The 18,624-nt window shown below is 60.0% G+C and overlaps 1 protein-coding gene and 1 long non-coding RNA gene across 3 annotated transcripts in view; both read right to left on the minus strand.

Moving 5' to 3' along the window:
- LOC110480267 (uncharacterized) overlaps window positions 1-18,624 on the minus strand; it is a 219,012-nt gene that overhangs the window by 38,585 nt on the left and 161,803 nt on the right. The gene's annotated exons all lie outside the window — the stretch shown is intronic.
- NIBAN2 (niban apoptosis regulator 2) overlaps window positions 1-18,624 on the minus strand; it is a 37,310-nt gene that overhangs the window by 14,285 nt on the left and 4,401 nt on the right. For both annotated transcript variants that reach the window (XR_014958769.1, XM_021548092.3), the window contains exons 2-3: window positions 4,774-4,904; window positions 313-441 (exon numbers count right to left, since the gene is read on the minus strand). Coding sequence is in view for 1 of the 2 variants with exons in the window: in XM_021548092.3 (XP_021403767.3) it covers window positions 313-441; window positions 4,774-4,904 (260 nt within the window). In the remaining variant the exon portion in view is untranslated. The remainder of the gene's footprint in view (window positions 1-312; window positions 442-4,773; window positions 4,905-18,624) is intronic.

Consider the following 18,624-nt stretch of genomic DNA (forward strand, 5'->3'; position numbering starts at 1 on the left):
AACAAAGGAACAACTCTTCCTGGTGTTCTCAGGAGGGAAGGAGAGGGACAGCTGCTGCTGGAGCTTGGCAGCAGGGTCTGCACATCCCCTCACCCTGCGGCTACCGGTGTGCCACGGACACTCCAGGGACAAACTCTGCACAGAGACCCCAGGGACAGACTCTGCACGGAGACTCCAAGGACAGACCCTGCAGCCTTCTCCGGGGAGAGCTCTGTGTCAAGCCCCCTGCCCAGCTAATCCTTTTAATAAAGAGCTGAACATTAATAAAGGCATAGGCCCTGTTCATTACAGGTGAGGGGGGATTGTCCTCACCAGTTTGTTCTCATAGAGGACCAGCCCGTAGTTGTGTGGCACCACGCAGAAGCGGTTCCTCCACTTCTTGTTCTCCTCGATGTACTGGAAGATGTTGCCTGAGTAGATGACGTGGTCCTCCAGTGGAACCTGCAGGGAAGGGACAGGCACAGGGGATCAGGAGGGGACAGCTCTGCCCTGGGGAGCTCAGCGAGGTCCAGCCATGGTGGCTTGGGTGGGTGTTTCTTCTCTAGGGCCGTGCTGAGGGTCTCCACTGCATTACCTCCCATGGCGGCGCAAATTTTGGTGCCTGAATTTGCATTTGGGCAATGCTTTGAGAGGCACCACAGGCACAGCCCCAGAAAAGTTCTGAGGGGCGGCTCATCCAGCATGTGGTCACACCTCTGTCCCTGTGTCCTGGCTTGTAAGATCAGCATGTATTCTATTGCCATCTGTTAGAGGTTGGGCAGTTTTCTTATCTCTCCCAAGAACAATGACTCCCTCCAGGGAGAATCTTCTCTTAATGGCCATTGAATGTCTCACTGCATGGCTGGTAAAGTTCCATCATCCCATTGGGAGATGCTCCACCCAGAGGGAGGAGCCAAGCACTCCTACCTGCATAAAATCATCAATTTTTGGGACACCAGGGCAGTCCTTCGCTGGATCCCCAGAGGAGCAGCTTCTTCCCTGTGGAAGACCAGGCCCAACTACTCCATCCCCAGACCTTCAGAGAAAACTCCACCCTGCTACAGATCCCTGCTCCAGCAGCATTCCATTCTGCCACTCCAGGAGGAGCAGCCACCATTTCACTGGACTATTACCAACACCCTGACTCCTCAGGGTGTCAGGTTTTGTTTGTACTAATTACATATTTTTTTATTTAGGTTTTTTTTTCCTAGTAAAGAACTTTTATTCCCATTCCTGTATCTTTACCTGGGAGCCTTTTAATTTTGAAATTGTGGTAATTTGGAGGGAGGGAGTTTACCTTTCCATTTCACAGGAGGCTGTTGCCTTCCTTCACAGACTCCTGTCTTTTCAAACCCAGACACCCTGGCATCTCCTCCTGGGACACACCAAGCTCAGCTGAGCCCCTCCAGCCCCTCTGGCTGAGTGGAAGGTTGGAGCAGAGCTCTCCAGCAACTCTTCCCAGCTACTGCAATTCGGGTGTGTGCCACTGCTGCCAGAAGGTCCTGCCAGGGCATCTGCATGTGGCAGGAACCAAACCCTTCCAGCAGGGTCTCCTGGTGGGACAGGGCAGAGGAAAAGCACGAAGCCACCCCACAGAGCCCAGCACCAGATGATGCTCAGATGTTCTGGACTTCACTGGGACCAGTGACAGCCTTTTTAAACTAGGGGAGATTTTGAGTGGATTTTGGGCAGGAATTGTTCCCTGAGAGGAATAACACAGGGTGCCCAGAGCAGCTGTGGCTGCCCCTGGATCCCTGGCAGTGTCTAAGGCCAGGCTGGACAAGGCTTGGAGGAACCTGGGACAGTGGGAGGTGTCCCTGCCATGGCAGGGATGGCACTGGATGGGCTTTGAGGTCCCTTTCATGATTCCATGGCAGGATTCCATGACAGGAACAGGCCAAGGCCACCCCATGCCTCCCCAGCTGTGCAGCACCTCTTGGCCAACAGCGTTTCCACCATCCCAAACACAGCCTGCCTGACGGAGCCAGCAGTTTGTCCCAGGAATTTTGATGATCCCAGGAACATAAACAAGAGCTGAGAGCTCTCATGAGGGCTGAAGCGTGTGGCAGCCGCCTCTCCTGCTGTGGCCACCCACCCTCCACCATGGTGGCCACCAGGAGGGACCAGCCAGGGCTTGGATCCCAGCCTGCCCCAGCAGCAGGACCCTTCTGGAGGAACTTTTCCCACTCTTCTCCTGGCTCACAGGAACCTCTCTGCCTTTCCCAAGCCCTGACCACACACCCCCGTGGGCTGGGGGAGGTCTGACAGCAGCTTGGCTGCTCCTCACTCTCCTCACTGCTTCCCAAAGCCTTTGGAAGAGGGAAAAGAAAGCCCAAAGCAAGGCCTGCAGGGCTGGGGGCCAGCAGGAGGAATGAGAACCCGAACCCCACGGCCAGCAGCAGGGATGGGGACAGGAGGGACGTGCCAGCTCTGGGGAGTCCCCAGCAGTGACTCATCCAAGGGGAATGAACCCCCCTAAACTGGCTGCAAGGCCTCTGCCCAGGGCAGAGAGCTGGACAGAGCAGCTGCTGATGGACTAGAACCCAGGCTGAGCCTGGCACGGCTCTGGGCACCCTGCAGAGCCACCAGCACCCCGGGAGCCCCAGCACAGCTGTCCCCTGCTCACACACCCTCCCCAGCCCAGGGAGGCACCCAGGGGACTCCTCCCAGCTCCAGGAAATATTTGGAACAGGCAGGTGTGTGCCAAACGGTGGGGCTGGGCAGGGAGGGGCCAGGGAGCCCCTGGGCTGCCCAAATCCCTGCCACAGGGACAGGGACGGAGGATGGCAGGGATGAGTTTTCAGGATTGTCAGAGAGACCAAAGGCTGATGTGTTTATTCCATATTCTCATTGCTGTTGTATCTTGCTGGTCTTTCAGGTGCCTGAGTCATCCTTCACACCCCATTCCTGCCATCCCCCTCTGCCCAGGAGGCCACCAGTGTCACCCCTGGTGTCACTGCTCCAAGCACCACAAAGCTCACACTAAAAGGGGGATAAACAAAGAACATTTAAAAATCCCAAGTGCCACATCCCAGCTGAGGCCGGGCAGGATGACACCCTCCATCCTTCTGCCATCCACAACTTTTTGGGGCATGTTTGGGGGGCACAGAGTACACCTGGAGATGGCCATCCCTCACTGTTGTGGTGTCTGGAGTATTGGGACATGTCCCAGTGGCACTGCCAGGACCCTGGGAAGGGCTGGGCAGCACCTGGGACATCCCAGTGGCACTGCCAGGACCCTGGGAGGGGCTGGAGAGCACATGGGATATGTCCCAGTGGCACTGCCAGGACCCTGAGAGGGGCTGGGCAGCAGACAGGACACTGAGCAGGAGGAATTCCTATTTTTACACGGGGTTTTTCCAAGCCTTGCAGCGTCCCTGACCTCCCGACCTCGCTGCTGTCCCTCAGACATTCCTGGGCTGCTTGCTGGAGCTTTTGGATGAAGCAACCAACCTGGGGATGGAGGCACCTCCCAGGGGGGCTGAAGGCATCCCAGGAACCCAAGGGTGCTGAGGACACCAGGCCCAGGAACCTCCACTCCTTTGTTTTTTCTGGCACACCCAGTGCCCAGGCAGGTCCCTGAGGAGATGGGGCACGTCCTGTGCCTGGGCCAGGTGTCACCTCCATGGGTGGGTCGAGGACACAGCCTCTGTGAGCGCCCAGGGCTTGAGGCTGAGCTCACGGAGGCATTTCCCAGATTCTTGGCCAGAGCTGTTCATTTCAGAGCCACCCCTTCAAGCCCCAGACAAAAGCAGAAGCCTGTAGCCATGGGCCATCACATCTCGTCCTGCTCTCAAGGACAGCAGCTCCCCAGCCTGGCCAGGCAGGACCCCAAGAAAACCATCGCAGGGAGGTCCCCAAGCCTTGTCAGCTTGTGAGCAGCCCCAGCTGAGGTGCATCTGCCTTAGGAGGAGGAGGGAAAGAGGAAGAATGAGGGAAAGAGGATCCTGCGGGCAGCATCCCTGCAGAAGCCACAGCACCAATCCCACCCCTTTAGCCAGCCAGGGCACATGTGGTGCTGCAGTGGGACTCAGCCACCTCTGGGCTCACCTGCCAGGGGTTTCCTATTCATCCCGAGGGATTTGCCCAGGTGGGAGCAGCACTCACACCCAGGAGCAGCAGAACACTGCCAGGCACATCTGCTCAGGGCTCTCTGGGCGCTGAGAGCTCCCTGGGCTCCTCCCCGAGCACAGACACCCCCAGCCAGCTTTACCCTGCTGTGTGCTCCTTCCATGGGCTGGGACAAGCCATCCCAGGGAGCCCTGGAGTGCACAGGGCCCCAGGGATGGGCTGGAGCAGAAGCAGGGGAACCGAGCCCCACGGCCAGCAGCAGGGATGGGGACAGGAGGGATGTTACAGTGTGCTTGGGATATGCTTTTCCCCATTTCCAGGGACCCCTGAGACTCTGATCAGAGAAGTGTGGTCCCTTCCTTCCTGCTCTGACAGGTTGGCAGAGAGCCAGAACACCCTCCCTGTCCAGAGCCTAGATAAGGCCATGACCCTTCCTGTTCTCTCTCTTTCCCCCCTCATCCCATGGAATAAAGAATCTGAACAACCGGCATTAGATCCTCTTTTAAATCTTTGCCCATCTCCTAACATTTCTCCCCTCAAGGCCTCGTATATCTAGGCTAGCCTAATAATTCAGGGGCTGAGAGAGGTAGGAGCATCAGAGGGATGTGCCAGCTCCGGGGAGTCCCCAGCAGTGCCTCATCCAAGTGAAATGATCCCCCTAAAGTGTCTCCAGGAGCAGTCCCAGGGCTCTGGGAGGACGGGGAGGGGGGATGGAGCCCTTACCTTGCGGTGCAGCAGCTGGGCCTGCGGGCCCCCCGCGCCCTCGATCTCATAGCGGACGCTGTTGAACAGAGCGACTCCAAACTGCTCCTTGTAGCACTGGCAGAACTCGCCCAGCACCTTCCCCGTCTTCTCTGCAACAGAACAGCAGAGCCACGTCAGAGCCACCGCTCCCCCGGGCTGGGTTTGGGGTCTGAACCCCCCAGAGCCCACCCAGACCCCTCCCCAGTCACCCCCCTGCCCGCTGGAACAGCCTCTGGTGCAGAACCCGCTGCCTTCCGCCCTCCCTGCCCAGCCCAGGGCCTGATTCAGGGTCAGGATGATCTCTTTCTTTTTGGCCTTTCACATTAATTTCATGGATTCCTCTCCCCGGCAGGAAATTCCTGACATTGAGCTGATTCCGGCGCTGCTGCCGGGGTTTCCTGTGCCTTGTGCAGCTCCTGGCCCTGCTCTGGCCACCTCAGCTGGGGGCAGCCCCCCATTCCCCAGCCCGAACATCACTGACACCCCCGACCCCACTGTGCCCCCACAGGGCCATCCCACAAAGGGGCTCCCAGCCTGTGCTGCAGCAGGGCTGGGATGGGGTTGGGGTGAGGGAAAAAGACAGCCTGGACCCCCACACTCACTCATGTGAGGCAGAGACCCCCACCAGCACCCCAAACTCCAATCTGGGATGAGCCCAAGGTGCTGGGAAAGCCTGTACTCCGAGGTGTCCCCTGCACCCCACACTGGGGGAGATCCCCTCCATCCCACAGGCAGCCCCTTCCTCAGCACCCCTTTGATGCAGGGGGTGGGGGCACACTGCAAACCCACTCCCAGCAGTGGGGATGGGGCTTTGCCAGCCCCAGTGTGGCCACAGGAGCCCCGTGGGTACCCTGACCCACCCAGCACCCTCCCCACCCCCGCCCCAGACCCCACACAGGGGTCCCACACCAAAACCCCTTCCTGCAGCATCCCAAGGCTGGAGAAACAACTCCCCCACCCCGAGCTGCTTTTGGCACACAGAGCCTCGACTTTGAACTCCCCAGTCAACTCTGCCCCAGAGCCTGTGAAAAATGAAGAATTTGAGTCTCCTCCAACAATTCCTGACAGCTCAGGCTTTGCCAGAGCACTGGCGATGGTGTGGGGAGGAGGATCCTGGCTCTGCATCCCAGAGCTGGAGCCAGCACGATGCTGGGGGCACAAACCCAGACAAAACAGCCCCCACGCCGGCTTGGCACAGCCTGGCAGCAGCCAAAACCTCCAGCAGGAGCCAGAATCTCCAACAGCAGCCAAAATCTCCAAGAGCAGCCAGAATCTCCAGCAGGAGCCAGCCCGGAGCTGTGCTGCCAGCCAAGGCAGCACAAGGAGCAGCTTTGCTGCAGGTGCTGCAAATCCCCACGGGATGAGCAGCTCCAGAGGAAAATGCTGCCTGAAGAGAGATAAACCCATCCCTGAGGAGATGCCAGCACTGCCAGGCATGGGAGCAAACCACAGAGCAGCAGCAGCACACTGCGCCAGGCGAAACCCCCCAAAATTGAAGAAATTCACAGCAAAGGATGGGATGCCCCAGCTCATCCCAGCACAGAATTCCTCAGGCTGGATTTTGGCCTCTCCTCCTGTCCTCCACGCACCACCTCTGTTGCAATTCCTGCCCAAGCTGTGTGATTCTGGCCAGGGCTCTGGGCAGCCATGCAGACAGCTGAGATTTAAAAGGATGTTTTGAGGTTTCATTTCCTTTCAGTCCATGGGAAAAAAGGAGCCCCCAGTCCCCGGGCAGGCGAGACAGCTTAGTCACTCATTCTTCCCTGATTAACAGCAGGGCCAATTAGGAGGGTTGAAGTAAATGGAAAAGCAAAAGTCAATAATTTGCAGAGGTTGGGAACAAGAGTTGCAGTCAAACATCTGAGGTGACTAAATCTGCCCAGGCTTGGCAGGACTCTCTGGGGTGCTGGGGGCCACTGCTGCTCCCTGCCTGGTAGCCCTGGTGGCAAGCCCAGGGGAGCAAGAGGGACAAAGACCTCTGGGGATCAGGAGTGACATAAGAGTGGAGTGTTAGAGGGGGACTGTGCCTGAGTAGAGGGTGGGTCATGCCAGAGGGTGCCCTGACCCCTCACATCCGGACACCCTCGCAGGGCTGATGTGTCACCCTCAGGAACTGCCTCAGCCACCCCCGGCTCCTCCATCAGGCTGAGAAAAGCCTCCAGGCAGAGCTGGGGGCTGTGCAGAACATTCCCTGCCAGCACAATGGAGCACCGAGGGCTGCAGAGAGCACTGAGGGCTCCCAGAGCACTGAGGGATCTGAGAGCACTGAGGGCTCCGAGAGCACTGAGGGCTCCAGAGCACTGAGGGCTCCAGAGCACTGAGGGCTGCAGAGCACTGAGGGCTCCAGAGCACTGAGGGATCTGAGAGCACTGAGGGCTCCTGAGCACTGAGGGCTCCAGAGCACTGAGGGCTGCAGAGCACTGAGGGCTGCAGAGATCACTGAGGGCTCCAGAGCACTGAGGGCTCCAGAGCACTGAGGGATCTGAGAACACTGAGGGATCTGAGAACACTGAGGGCTCAGAGAGCACTGAGGGCTCCGAGAGCACTGAGGGCTCCAGAGCACTGAGGGATCTGAGAGCACTGAGGGCTCCGAGAGCACTGAGGGCTCCAGAGCACCGAGGGCTCCAGAGCACTGAGGGCTCCAGAGCACTGAGGGCTCCAGAGCACTGAGGGATCTGAGAGCAATGAGGGCTCCAGAGCACTGAGGGCTCCAGAGCACTGAGGGCTCCAGAGCACTGAGGGCTGCAGAGCACTGAGGGCTCCAGAGCACTGAGGGATCTGAGAGCACTGAGGGCTGCAGAGATCACTGAGGGCTCCTAGAGCACTGAGGGCTCCGAGAGCACTGAGGGCTGCAGAGCACTGAGGGCTCCAAGAGCACTGAGGGCTGCAGAGATCACTGAGGGCTCCAAGAGCACTGAGGGCTGCAGAGCACTGAGGGCTCCAAGAGCACTGAGGGCTCCAAGAGCACTGAGGGCTGCAGAGATCACTGAGGGCTCCAAGAGCACTGAGGGCTGCAGCTCCACCACCAAAGTCACCCACCAGTGGCTGTCCCTCCACCAGCAGCTTTGGCTGCACGGCCAGCCAAGAGCTGGAGGGGTCTGGGGACAGAGGACACAACCCCCTAGATTGTCCTCAGACCCTTCTGTCATGGCAGAGGAGGGAAGGGACACACTGGGTGTGGGCTCAGACACCCACAAAGCACTTTGGCAAACAGAAGCACCCACAGGAACCTCCCAGGGACGGGTGTCCCCAGCCAGCCAGCCACCCCCAGCGCTTCCCCAATGCCACTTCTTGCTCTGGGACCGGCACCCGCACCCTCCCCTGTTGGAATTGGTGGTATTGATGATTTTGACATTGTAGAAAGTCTTTGTCTTTTTGCCTTGTTGTTAAAGAAGAAGTTATAATTTGTGTTGGTTTTTAAGGTTGTTTATTCTGTTTATCTCTAACATGTTCTGCTGCTCTGCCCAGCTCTGTCCTGCAGGGCAGCGTGTGGGGCTCTGCCCCTTAGTGGGATGTTACAAACAGTATATACCAGAAACTACCTGTGCTATATTTACAATAATGTGTTAATATTTATTATTTATGTTGAATAGTGTGTCCTTAGCCAAAATAATAGAAAAATGTCAATATTACAGTGAAACATGGAGGGCATGAAGGAGAAAAAGGACAAGACACAATTTTTTCTTTTTTGTTCTTTTTGAACCTCTAATTTAGAATCCTAAAATTTTACTTTTGCACCCATGCCACACTTAATTATTACTTATATCAAACACTCAGAGCTTGTAATTCATCCTGTAAGACTGAAAACTCTTTCCCATGGACAGAGATCACAGCCAGTGTCTCTGGGGGCTCTGTCCAGGGGGGTTCCTGACCACCTGCCAGGGTTCTAGGCTTTCTATGGCAGCCAGAGGGAAGCTCTGGATCCACACCCTCCCCCTGCCACCACCCCATCCCTGGCACACCCAGAGGGGTGGCTGGGCTGGCACAGGCCCTGGCACATCCCGCTGGCTCCTGGCAGGGGGAAGCCACTGTGGGGTTCCAAGAGCAGCGGCAACAGCAACGCCCGGCTGGCGGATCCCTGTGTCAGCACCTCTGGTCACAGAGCTGCTCTGTCCCCAGCCCCAGCTCCCTCCTTCCTCTCTGTGACTCAGGCACACGTGGTGGCTCCAGCAGGAGGGATGTGAAGGGGCTGCACAGCCCACAGGGCACAGAGAGGGCTCTGGGCACCCAAACCCCAGCCCAGGCTGGGATGCTGGCAGCAAGGACAGGGCTCAGCCAGGACAGGGCTCAGCCAGGCCACAGCAGCTCCCAGCCACGCTCCTGCCGGGTCCCCAGGGCCCCCACCCCGTGCTGGCATCACCAGCCTGTGCTGTGGGCACAGCAGGGCACAGGGACGGGCAGGGCAGCACAGGTGTGTCCACAGGTGAGCCCCAGGCTCCTGTGGTTGAAACCAGCTGGGAGAGGAGGCTCCTCTCCTGCCCAGCCCCCTGACGGACCGGGAGTGCCACCAGAGCTGTCACCCAGCCCAGGTGACAGGCAGGGCACAGCCCTGGAGCAGTCGGTGCCCCAAGGGCTCAGAGGTCACAGCCCGGCCAGGGCAGCCCTGGCTGGCTCCTGTTCCCTCTGAGCCAGGGCAGGAGGTGGATTTTGCCTTCAGGATTCCAAAGGCAAACTGTCCAAGCTGGTCCAGCAGCCTGGGCTGGCTGTGTCCTGCCCTTGGGAGCATCTCCAGCCCCATAATCAGCCCCACACACGGAATCATGGATGGCTGTGGGCTGGAAGGGACCTTACATGTCATCTCCTTCCACCCTGCCATGGCAGGGACACCTCCCACTGTCCCAGGCTGCTCCAAGAATCATCCAAACTGACCTTGGGCACTGCCAGGTATCCAGAGGCAGCCACAGCTGCTCTGGGCACCCTGTGCCAGGGCCTGCCCACCCTCACAGGGAAGGATTCTTCCTAGTACCCCATCTACCCCCACTCAGTCTGCTGGAAACAGTGTCAGACTGAAGCCATTCCCTGTGTCCTGTCCCTCCATCCCCTGTCCCCAGTCCCTCTCCAGCTCTCCTGGAGCCCCTTCAGGCCCTGGAAGGACTCTGAGCTCTGCCTGGAGCTTCTCCTCTCCAGGTGAGCACCCCCAGCTCTCCCAGCCTGGCCCCAGCCCTGGAGCAGCTCCGTGGCCCCTCTGGACTCTGTCCATCACTGACACACCCCGGGGCAGCCACAGACACACTTCCAGCTCTGATCCCAACCTCCCAGCAGAGCAGAGCCAGCCCCAGCTCTGGGAGGTAGGGAGAAGCCCCCCATGAGCTGCAGCCCTGGTCCCCTGCAGCCCAGCCCTGACCTTGCCCTTCCCTCCTGCTGCTGCCTGTGCTGCCTGCAGGTTGCTGCAGCACGGTGGGAAGAGCAGAGCTCCAGGAATCCACCCCACAGCCCCAGGCTCACAGAGAGCCCTCCCAGCACCAGTGTGTGTCCACAGCTTGTTTTCCTCATTGCCCTTGAGATCATGTGAAAATGGGAGTGCTGCTGGAAATAGCCCAGGCCCTGGGCAGCCCAGTCAGCAGATCCAGCCACGGGGAGGTCAGTCCTGCACAGGTTTGCTCCAATTTTTCCTTGTCCTTCCTGCCCCTCCTCATTCTTGCTCAGCTCAGCATACCCAGGACCTCCAGGAGTATCTGCGTGTCCCTGGTGGGGCAGAGCCTGATGGGGACAGGAACGTGGCTCAGGTGTGTCCCCAAAGGCAATGGGAGCAGAGCCCTGGGGCTCAGGGGCTGCAGCAGCACAGGCACACCACCAGTGGGGAATCAGGGAATGGTTTGGGTTGGAAGGACCTTACAGTTCATCCAGTGACCTCCTACTGTCCCAGGGTGCTTCAAGCCCCATCCATCCTGGCCTTGGACATTTCCAGGGATCCAGGGGCAGCCACGGCTGCTCTGGGCACCCTGTGCCAGGGTCTCTCACCCTCCCAGGCAGCAATTCCTTCCCTATATAACACCTAGTTTCCCTTCTTTCCATTTGAAACCATTCCCCCTTGTCCTGTCACTACAATCCCTGATTAAAATCCCTCTCTGGCTTCCTTGTGGCCCCTCCAGAGGCCCTGTGGAAACCTCCCAGCCCTTCTCTTCTCCAACACCCACACCCCTGTGCTCACACACCCACACCCCTGTGCTCACACACCCTCGGAGGGGCTGCAGCTGGAAACCCCAGAGGAACTTCTGCATCCTCCTCCAAGGCCACATCCCATCTGGCAGCCACAGTCCTCACGTGCCCACTGCCCCTCACATCTGTGCAGGAGCTGAGTACCTCTGCAGGAGCCCAGCCCTCCGCAGACGGCCCCTGGCATGATGCAGAATCATGGAATAACAGATTGGTTTGGGTTGGGAGCTCAAAGCTCATCCCTTCCCAACCCCTGCCACAGGCAGAGACTCCTTCCACTATCCCAGGAGTGGAGTGACAGCAGGGGCTGGAGCAGGGTGCCCAAACCCCTGTGGATGCCACAGGGATGCCTCACCCCAGGCAGGGAATTCTCCTCTTGGTCCAGAAAAAATTAAGAAAAACAAAAAGGCCAAAGCAGCTCATTGAAGCAGAACCCTTGGGCTGGGAGGGCAGGGCCTGACCTGGCTCCTTTCCTGGCTCTGTGGGACAGCTGGGCTCAGGCCAGCTCCCCTGTCCCTCTGCAGTGTTCCCTGTCCCCTGCAGTGTCCCCTGGCCCCTGCAGTGTCCCCTGGTCCCTGCAGTGTCCCCTGGCCCCTGCAGTGTCCCCTGGCCGCTGCAGCGTCCCCCATTCCCCTGCAGTGTCCCCTGTCCCCCTGCCAGGTGGTGACGGGGATGTGGCTGCAGGGCAGTCAGGAACAGACACCTCACGTCCCTTTGCTGTGCTCCCTGCCCTGGGGACAGTCCCTCTGTGCCTGGGGACAGTCCCTCCCTGGTGGGACAGGTGGCCCGTGGGCAGTGTGTGCTGGCCTGGCCAGTTTGCCCAGGCTGCTGGGGGAGGAGTTAATTACTCATTTAGCCCATAAATGATTAGTAAATGATTAGTGAGCGGGGGTGGGCTGCTGGGGGGAGCACAGGCTCAAACCCAGCTCTGGAGCAGTGGCACTGACAGGGACAAGCACCACGGTGGCACTGACAGAGCCAGCAGTGGCCTGGGTGGCTCTTCCAGCAAGGCAAACAAAGCCACCGCAGGCAGGCTGATGCCACTGCTTGTCCCCAGGTCACCCCTCGCAGTGGGGATGCTCCAGCCAGCCCACTCTGCTGCCGGCTCCAGGCACACCCAGGGGCTGTTCCCGCTGTCCCTTGGCCATCCTCCTGTCCCAAATCCTGCCATTATGCACACAGAGTGTGTGGGCATCCCCCTGAGGGCACTGCACGCTGAGGATGGGGGGCACACGTGGATGGGAGGCACAGGATGCCATGGATGAGGTGCCCAGGGCACCCCACAAGCAGTACCCAGACATGAGGACCCACGGCCAGGGGCTGTCCTGGCTCATCCCAAGCTCATCCCAGCAGGAATTTGGGAAGGACTGACAGCAGGAGATGGCTCCAGGCAGACTGAGCAGCAGCAGTGCAGTGACAGCCAGCACAAGGGACACTGCCACTGTGGATGGGGCACAGGAATCCTGCAGAGCCAACGGGGCACCCAAAGGGTTAAGCCCCAGCGGCAGTTTAGGGTTTCGGGAATTTGGATGTGAGCTCATTTCCAGCCAGAAACACAAATTCATTCACAGGGGCCTGACTCAGCCCGGCTGAGCATCCAGGGGAGATGCCAGCGCTGGGGGAAGTTGGGCACCAGTTCCTCACCCGGGGCACTGGGACAGAGCAGGGGCTGGAGGAGGTTTTGTTCCTGGGCACACAGAGCAGGGGCTGGAGGAGGTTTTGTTCCTGGGCACAGCCAAACCCGGGGGCTGACCCAGCAGCTCTGTATTTCCCCCTCTCATCCAAACCAGGAGAGGCTGAACAGGGAAAGCAAAGTGGGGAGAGCAAAAACTGGGAGAGTTTTCTCCCCTCTGACCTCCTTGAACCCAAATGCACCCTTCACCCAAACCCACCCCAGGTGTTCCAGCTCTGGGCTGCTGTCGGGACTGAGTTGGACTGGCACAAGTGGGGAGCAGAGTCTGTCCTGATGCCAGGCACTGCTCAGCACCAGGGATGGGGCAGGACAGGGGCACTGCCAGGCTCCAGCACCTCTCCAAAATCCACGGGGAATATTTTCAGAGTTGAAATTATTGCCCGAAAGCAGCTGAGAAGGGCGGTGGGGGTGGGAGGGGAGCGCTCGGTGCCTCCCCAGGCAGCAGCCCAGAGCAGCCCTGTGACTCAGCCGCGGTGGGAAGGCTGGGCTGAGCCGCAGGAAGGCATGAGGCAGCGGAGCCTCGCTGGAGAAACCAGCTGGGGCCAGGCCTGAACCGGTTGATCCTCTGAGCCGTGCCGGGCTCTGCCCCCGGATGAGTCAGATGCGCCCGTGGTGCCAGCGCAGGGCTGGGGCACCCGCCGGGGACACCGCTCTGCCATCCCTGCCACCTGCGGTGTCCCCCCGCCAGCCGGGACCCCGGGGGTGCCCCAGGGCTCTGTGCCCACCCTGCAGCTCCCAGCCCATCTCCCAGCACCTCGCCCAGCCTGCACAGCACCGCTGCCCTCCCGGCCCAGCCCAACCTGCAAGGACACGGCCGTGCTGCCCTGGGTGGCCCTGCGAGGCTCCGGAGCCAACTGTGGGGCTGAACTCGAAGCAGCACACTCCACAGTAACTCCTCGAGTTCTGAACAGCTGAAAGAAACACTCTCGGGAGACCTTTGCACACCTTCTGCTGTTTCTGCGGGCACCGCTGCTCCCGCTGCACAGTGCCAGCCATGCCCCCGCAGCATCACCCTTCCCGGGGCTGGGGTGATGCCCAGCCCGGCAGGACAGGGATGAGAGCCCACGGGTGTTTTACCGTGGCGTGGATGCTGCTGTCCCACTGCCCCTGGGAACAAGGCAGCGCGGGGCTGCTGCGTGCAAGGAATGTGCCCGTGAGTAACGAAGAGCAAACAGCAGCGGGGCTCCCGGCGCCTCTGGGGCTGGCCAGGATGCATGGAGATGCCTGCCCTAAGCTTCCCTGCCCTGCCTCCCTGCCCTGAGCCCCCTGCCCTGATCCCCCCTGCCCTGAGCCCCCCTGCCCTGAGCCCCCTGCCCTGAGCCCCCTGCCCTGATCCTCCCTGCCCTGATCCTCCCTGCCCTGAGCCCCCTACGCTGAGCCCCCCTGCTCTGATCATTCCTGCCTGGAGCCCCCCTGCCCTGATCCTCCCTGCCCTGAGCCCCCTGTCCTGATCCCCCCTGCCCTGATCCTCCCTGTCCTGATCCTCCCTGCCCTGAGCCCCCCAGCTCTGATCCTCCCTGCCCTGCCTCCCTGCCCTGAGCCCCCTGCCCTGATCCCCCCTGCCCTGCCTCCCTGCCCTGAGCCCCCTGCCCTGAGCCCCCCTGCCTGAACACATCCCAGGCATGGGGCAGGAGGAGATCCCTGCCCCCATCCAACCCGCAAGCCCCTTTCCCCTTGGAGCAGTGCTCCAAATCTGTGGGGCACAGGTGCCCCCACGCCTGGGTTAAAGCAACCCCAGCCCAGAGTGCCACCTGGCACAGGCACAGCCACCAGCAGAGGTGACTGCACTCCCAGGAATGCCAGGATGTGTCCCACGGACAGGCAGGTGGCTGGGGAAGGATGGAGCATCCCTGGCTTGGCTCAAGCTGAACCCCAAACCCTGAGCTAGACCAGCATCCTGGCTGCAGCCACATCACCCCACACATCCCTTTTCCTCCTGAGTGCCACCAGCACCCGGGCAGGGTGGAGAAGAACTGCCACCCCTCTGGCTGTCCCCACAGCAGGGTGGGACCCAGCACCACCCCAGATAAGGCCCGGCTGATCCCCCAGCACCGGCCGGGCTGCATTGCATCCATCCCTCGGGAATGGCGCAATCCCGCCCAGCCCGGCCCGGCCCAGCCCAGCCCAGCCGGGTGTGCACGGGCATCCACAACCTCCAGCCCTGCCAGCTGGGGACAGGCAGCTGAGGTTCCCACGGCAAAGGGGACACAGCAAATGTGGTCATCTCCTGTGCTGGGGGCAGCTGGGGTGGGCAGTCCTTGCTCCAGGATGTCCCGGGACCTGTGTCCCTTGTGTCCCCTCCTGCCCAGCCCCAGGGAGAGGAGCTGAACCTGGCACACTGTCCCTGTGCCCAGCTGGACAGTGCCAGGGGGAAACCAAATCCAGCCCCAGGGGAGGAGACCAAACAAAGATTTTTATGTGCATGTGAAAAAACAACCCAGCCAAGAGGGATTTGAAGAAAACAGACCTGAACCTGTCCTGGAGCTGTCCTGGAGCTCCCTCCCCTGCTGCTGGCCAGGCTCCTGCGTCCAGCTCCTCCCCACCCATCCCACAGGATGCTGAGCCACCACAGTTTTGGGGTCTGGGAGCTGGCTCACCCCAGCTTTGGGCACATCCCTTCATGCAGAAAAATCTCTCCAGGGGCTGAGCAGAGCTGGCAGAAGGAGAACAGAAGCCAGGACAAGTGACCTGTGCCCAGGAGCCACCAGCACAGTGGGAGAAGGCTGAGATCCTGCCCCAGGCCTCGGTCACCTCCAGGGCAGTGTCCCATCCATCCTGCTGTGTGGGAATGTCCCATCCAGAGACACTCTAGTGAAGGGGTCCGAGCTCCCAAGAGGAATTCCCCAGAGAGATCCCTGGCAGGGAAGGGCAGAAGGGGACAAAGAAGGGCAGGAGGCCATGGCAAAGGGCAGGAAGGCAGGGAGAAGGGCACTGTGCTCTACCAGAGCTGGGACCTGTGTCAAATGTCACTGCTCTTTCCCTTTGAAAAGGGGGAAAAGGTGGAGTTTTATTCCTTCCTCCCCCGCCGGTCCAAGAGACTGGGAGGAAGCAAGGACTGCTCTGCTCTGCCCCTTCCTCCCCTCCTGGCCCCAGCCATGGCCTCTCCACGGAGCCACTGCAGGCACGTCCAGGCACAGGACAAGGCTCCAAGGCTGGGGAGGGGGCACAGCCCCTGCCTGGGGACCTCAGCAGATGGGCTCTGGGGGCTGCAGTTCCAGGAGGAGCCGACATCTGTGGGAATCCAGAGCTTCCCTCTGGCTGCCCTGGCAGGTCTGGGACCCTGGCAGGGGTCAGGAACCCCCCTGGACAGAGCCCCCAGAGACACTGGCTGTGATCTCTGGCCATGGAAAAGAGTTTTCAACCTTACAGGATGAATTACCAGCTCTCAGTGTTTGATATAAGTAATAATTAAGTGTGGCACAGATGCAAAAGTAAAATTTTAGGATTCTAGATGAGGGGTCCAAAGGGCACAAGATGGAGGAAATTGGGTGTGCCTTGTCCTTTTTCTCCTTCTTCATGCCCTCCATGTCTCACTGTGGTGTTGGCATTTTTCTGTTGGTTCAGGCTGGGGACACACTGTCCAACGTAGGTGACAGATATTGGCACATTATTGTAAATCCAGCCCAGGGAGTTTCTGGTATTTAATGTTTGTCACATCCCACTGAGGGCAGAGCCCCACACGCTGCCCTGCAGGACAGAGCTGGGCAGGGCAGCAGAACATGTGAGAGAGAAACAGAATAAACAACCTGGAAACCAGCACAGACCAATTATGGCTTCTGCTTTGGCAGGGGGCTGACAGACAGAGACTTTCTACAATCTCAGAATCATCAATACCACAGATTCTGACAGACATCCCCACAAGTTGGGTGGTGGGAGCAGAGCTGGGTCCTGCAGGGGCAGAGCAGCTCCTGGAGAGCTGCTGCTCACCTGCCTTCACACCTGGTCCCATGAAGTGCCCGTGGATGAACATCCCTGCATCCCTCCAGCCCTGCTTCCTGCTGGAAAGCTCGGAGGCACAGGAGCCTGGCAGTGCCAAGGGGCACCGAGCCCCTCAGAGCTCTGAGCCAGCCTCTGCAGTGATTTGGGGAGGAGGAGAGGCAAAGGCTTGCGAAATCCCAGCTCCTGGCTGTGTCCCTGTGTGGGAAATGAATTTGTAGAGCTTTAAGGCATTTACAGCATGGTGTGGCTAAAGGTGATAGGCAAGAAACACTTTTAATGTATTGTAATTAAGAAATAGTTGGCTTCTGATTGTAATAGCATGAATTATAACATCTGTATTGTGTCACCCTTCACATGAGACTGAAAACTGAATAAAGGCTTTTAAAACGCCTCTCGGTTGCCCCATCTCTGAGTCAGAAAAGGGCCTCATCCAACATCCATGGGTTTCGGGGTGTCTGTATGCTGCGGAGGTGTCCTGGTCTGGGGGTGCTTTTCTCTCCCTGGGCTGGCTCTGAGCTGCCAGCCTGGCTCTGTTCCTGCTGTGCCAGCCCTGCTGCTCCCAGGCAGAGCAGGGATGCCCTCCCTGCGTGCCGCAGCTCGCTCCAGCCGAGCCTCTGGCTACAACCCCGGCCGGGGGAGGCAGGGAAAGCCCTCCCCGAGGGCAGGCGGGCTGTGCCCGGGGCTGAGCACGGCCGGGAGGGCTCCGAGCCGTGTCCCCTGCCCCGACACGCTGGCTCGGAGCGAGCCCCGTGCCCCGACACGACGGCTGCAGGTAAAGCCCCGGCTTGCCAGAACCAGTCCTCGCCGCTGGCAGCCAGCCCCGACGTGCCAGGGGAGTTATTTATTTGGCGATGAAAGACACGCGTTTCGTTGGGAGAAACCACTCCGCGGCCTCGGAGCCTCCCTGCACGGCTCCCCCGGGGCAGGGTGAGGGCTGCAGCCTCAAGACCAACCCCAGAGCCCGGCAGCCTCCACCTCCCACGCCGGCTGGGGCTGAGCTGCGGCAAAGGCTGGGAAATGAGTGTCACGCTTAGGGAAGCCACAGCGAACCTCCTCCTGCTGCCAGCAGCCTCCATCCCCGGGGCATGCCACAGCCGGGTGCCTTCTGGCGTTTCCAGGCACCTCTGGAGCCGAGCCCTGCCATGCCATGCCATGCCATGCCATCCCCCTGCTGGGATCGGGGATATGCACACACCGATGCCCGACAAGGGAGCCTGCAGGTCCCGCCCCAGGGATGAGGCTCGGTGTCACCTCTGCCACCTCCGCGTGGGCTGCTGCTGCCTGTGGAAGTCCTACCCCGAAATTAGCAGCTGCTTCACTCTGTAATTAACGGGCTGGCGACTCCCCGGAGATGCCAGAGCAAGGTGGGAGCTCCCAGGGACCCTCCCTGTGCTGCCACACACCCCCACATCCCTCTGGCTGTGGAGACATCCAGCGGCTCCCGCTGAACCCTGGCCTCTGCCACTCACCCAGGAGCTCCTGCTGCATCCCTGGCCTCTGCCACTCACCCAGGAGCTCCTGCTGCATCCCTGGGTGCTGGCACCCCTGGGCTCAGGACCAGCAGCTGCACCCAGAGCTCCTGCCAGGCACGCTTCAGCTCAGCCCCCACGAGAAGGGGTCCATGGGATGCTCCAGGGAAGCATCATGACCCCAGCACGAGGGAAGAGCTTCATTCAGTCCCATGCTGAGAGCACCCCCTGCACTGGGCACGAGAGGACATCGTGCAAAACTCCACCCAGTGACATCCTGGTTTCCCAGGACACCCCATCCCTGCCCCCCTGGTGTGCCCAGGTGATGGTGCCCATGCTGGGTATCCTTGCACAAGGAGGATGAGCCAGTCCCTCCTCCAGCCCACAAAGCAGCTTGGAAACAACTCCCAGCCCACATCTGGAAGGAAGAGGAGGAGGAGGAGGAGGAGAGCAGCCAAAGGGTGTTGACAAACAAACTGGATGAGTCAGGCAGGAAGATGCCCAAAGCAGGGTGGCAGGAGGAGGCACCGGTCCGAGAGACCCTGCACAACGGAATGCAGGATCACACCTGTG

This window comes from Lonchura striata, chromosome 17, assembly GCF_050655825.1.
Source record: "Lonchura striata isolate lonStrDom1 chromosome 17, ASM5065582v1, whole genome shotgun sequence".
Taxonomy (NCBI): Eukaryota; Metazoa; Chordata; class Aves; order Passeriformes; family Estrildidae; genus Lonchura; species Lonchura striata.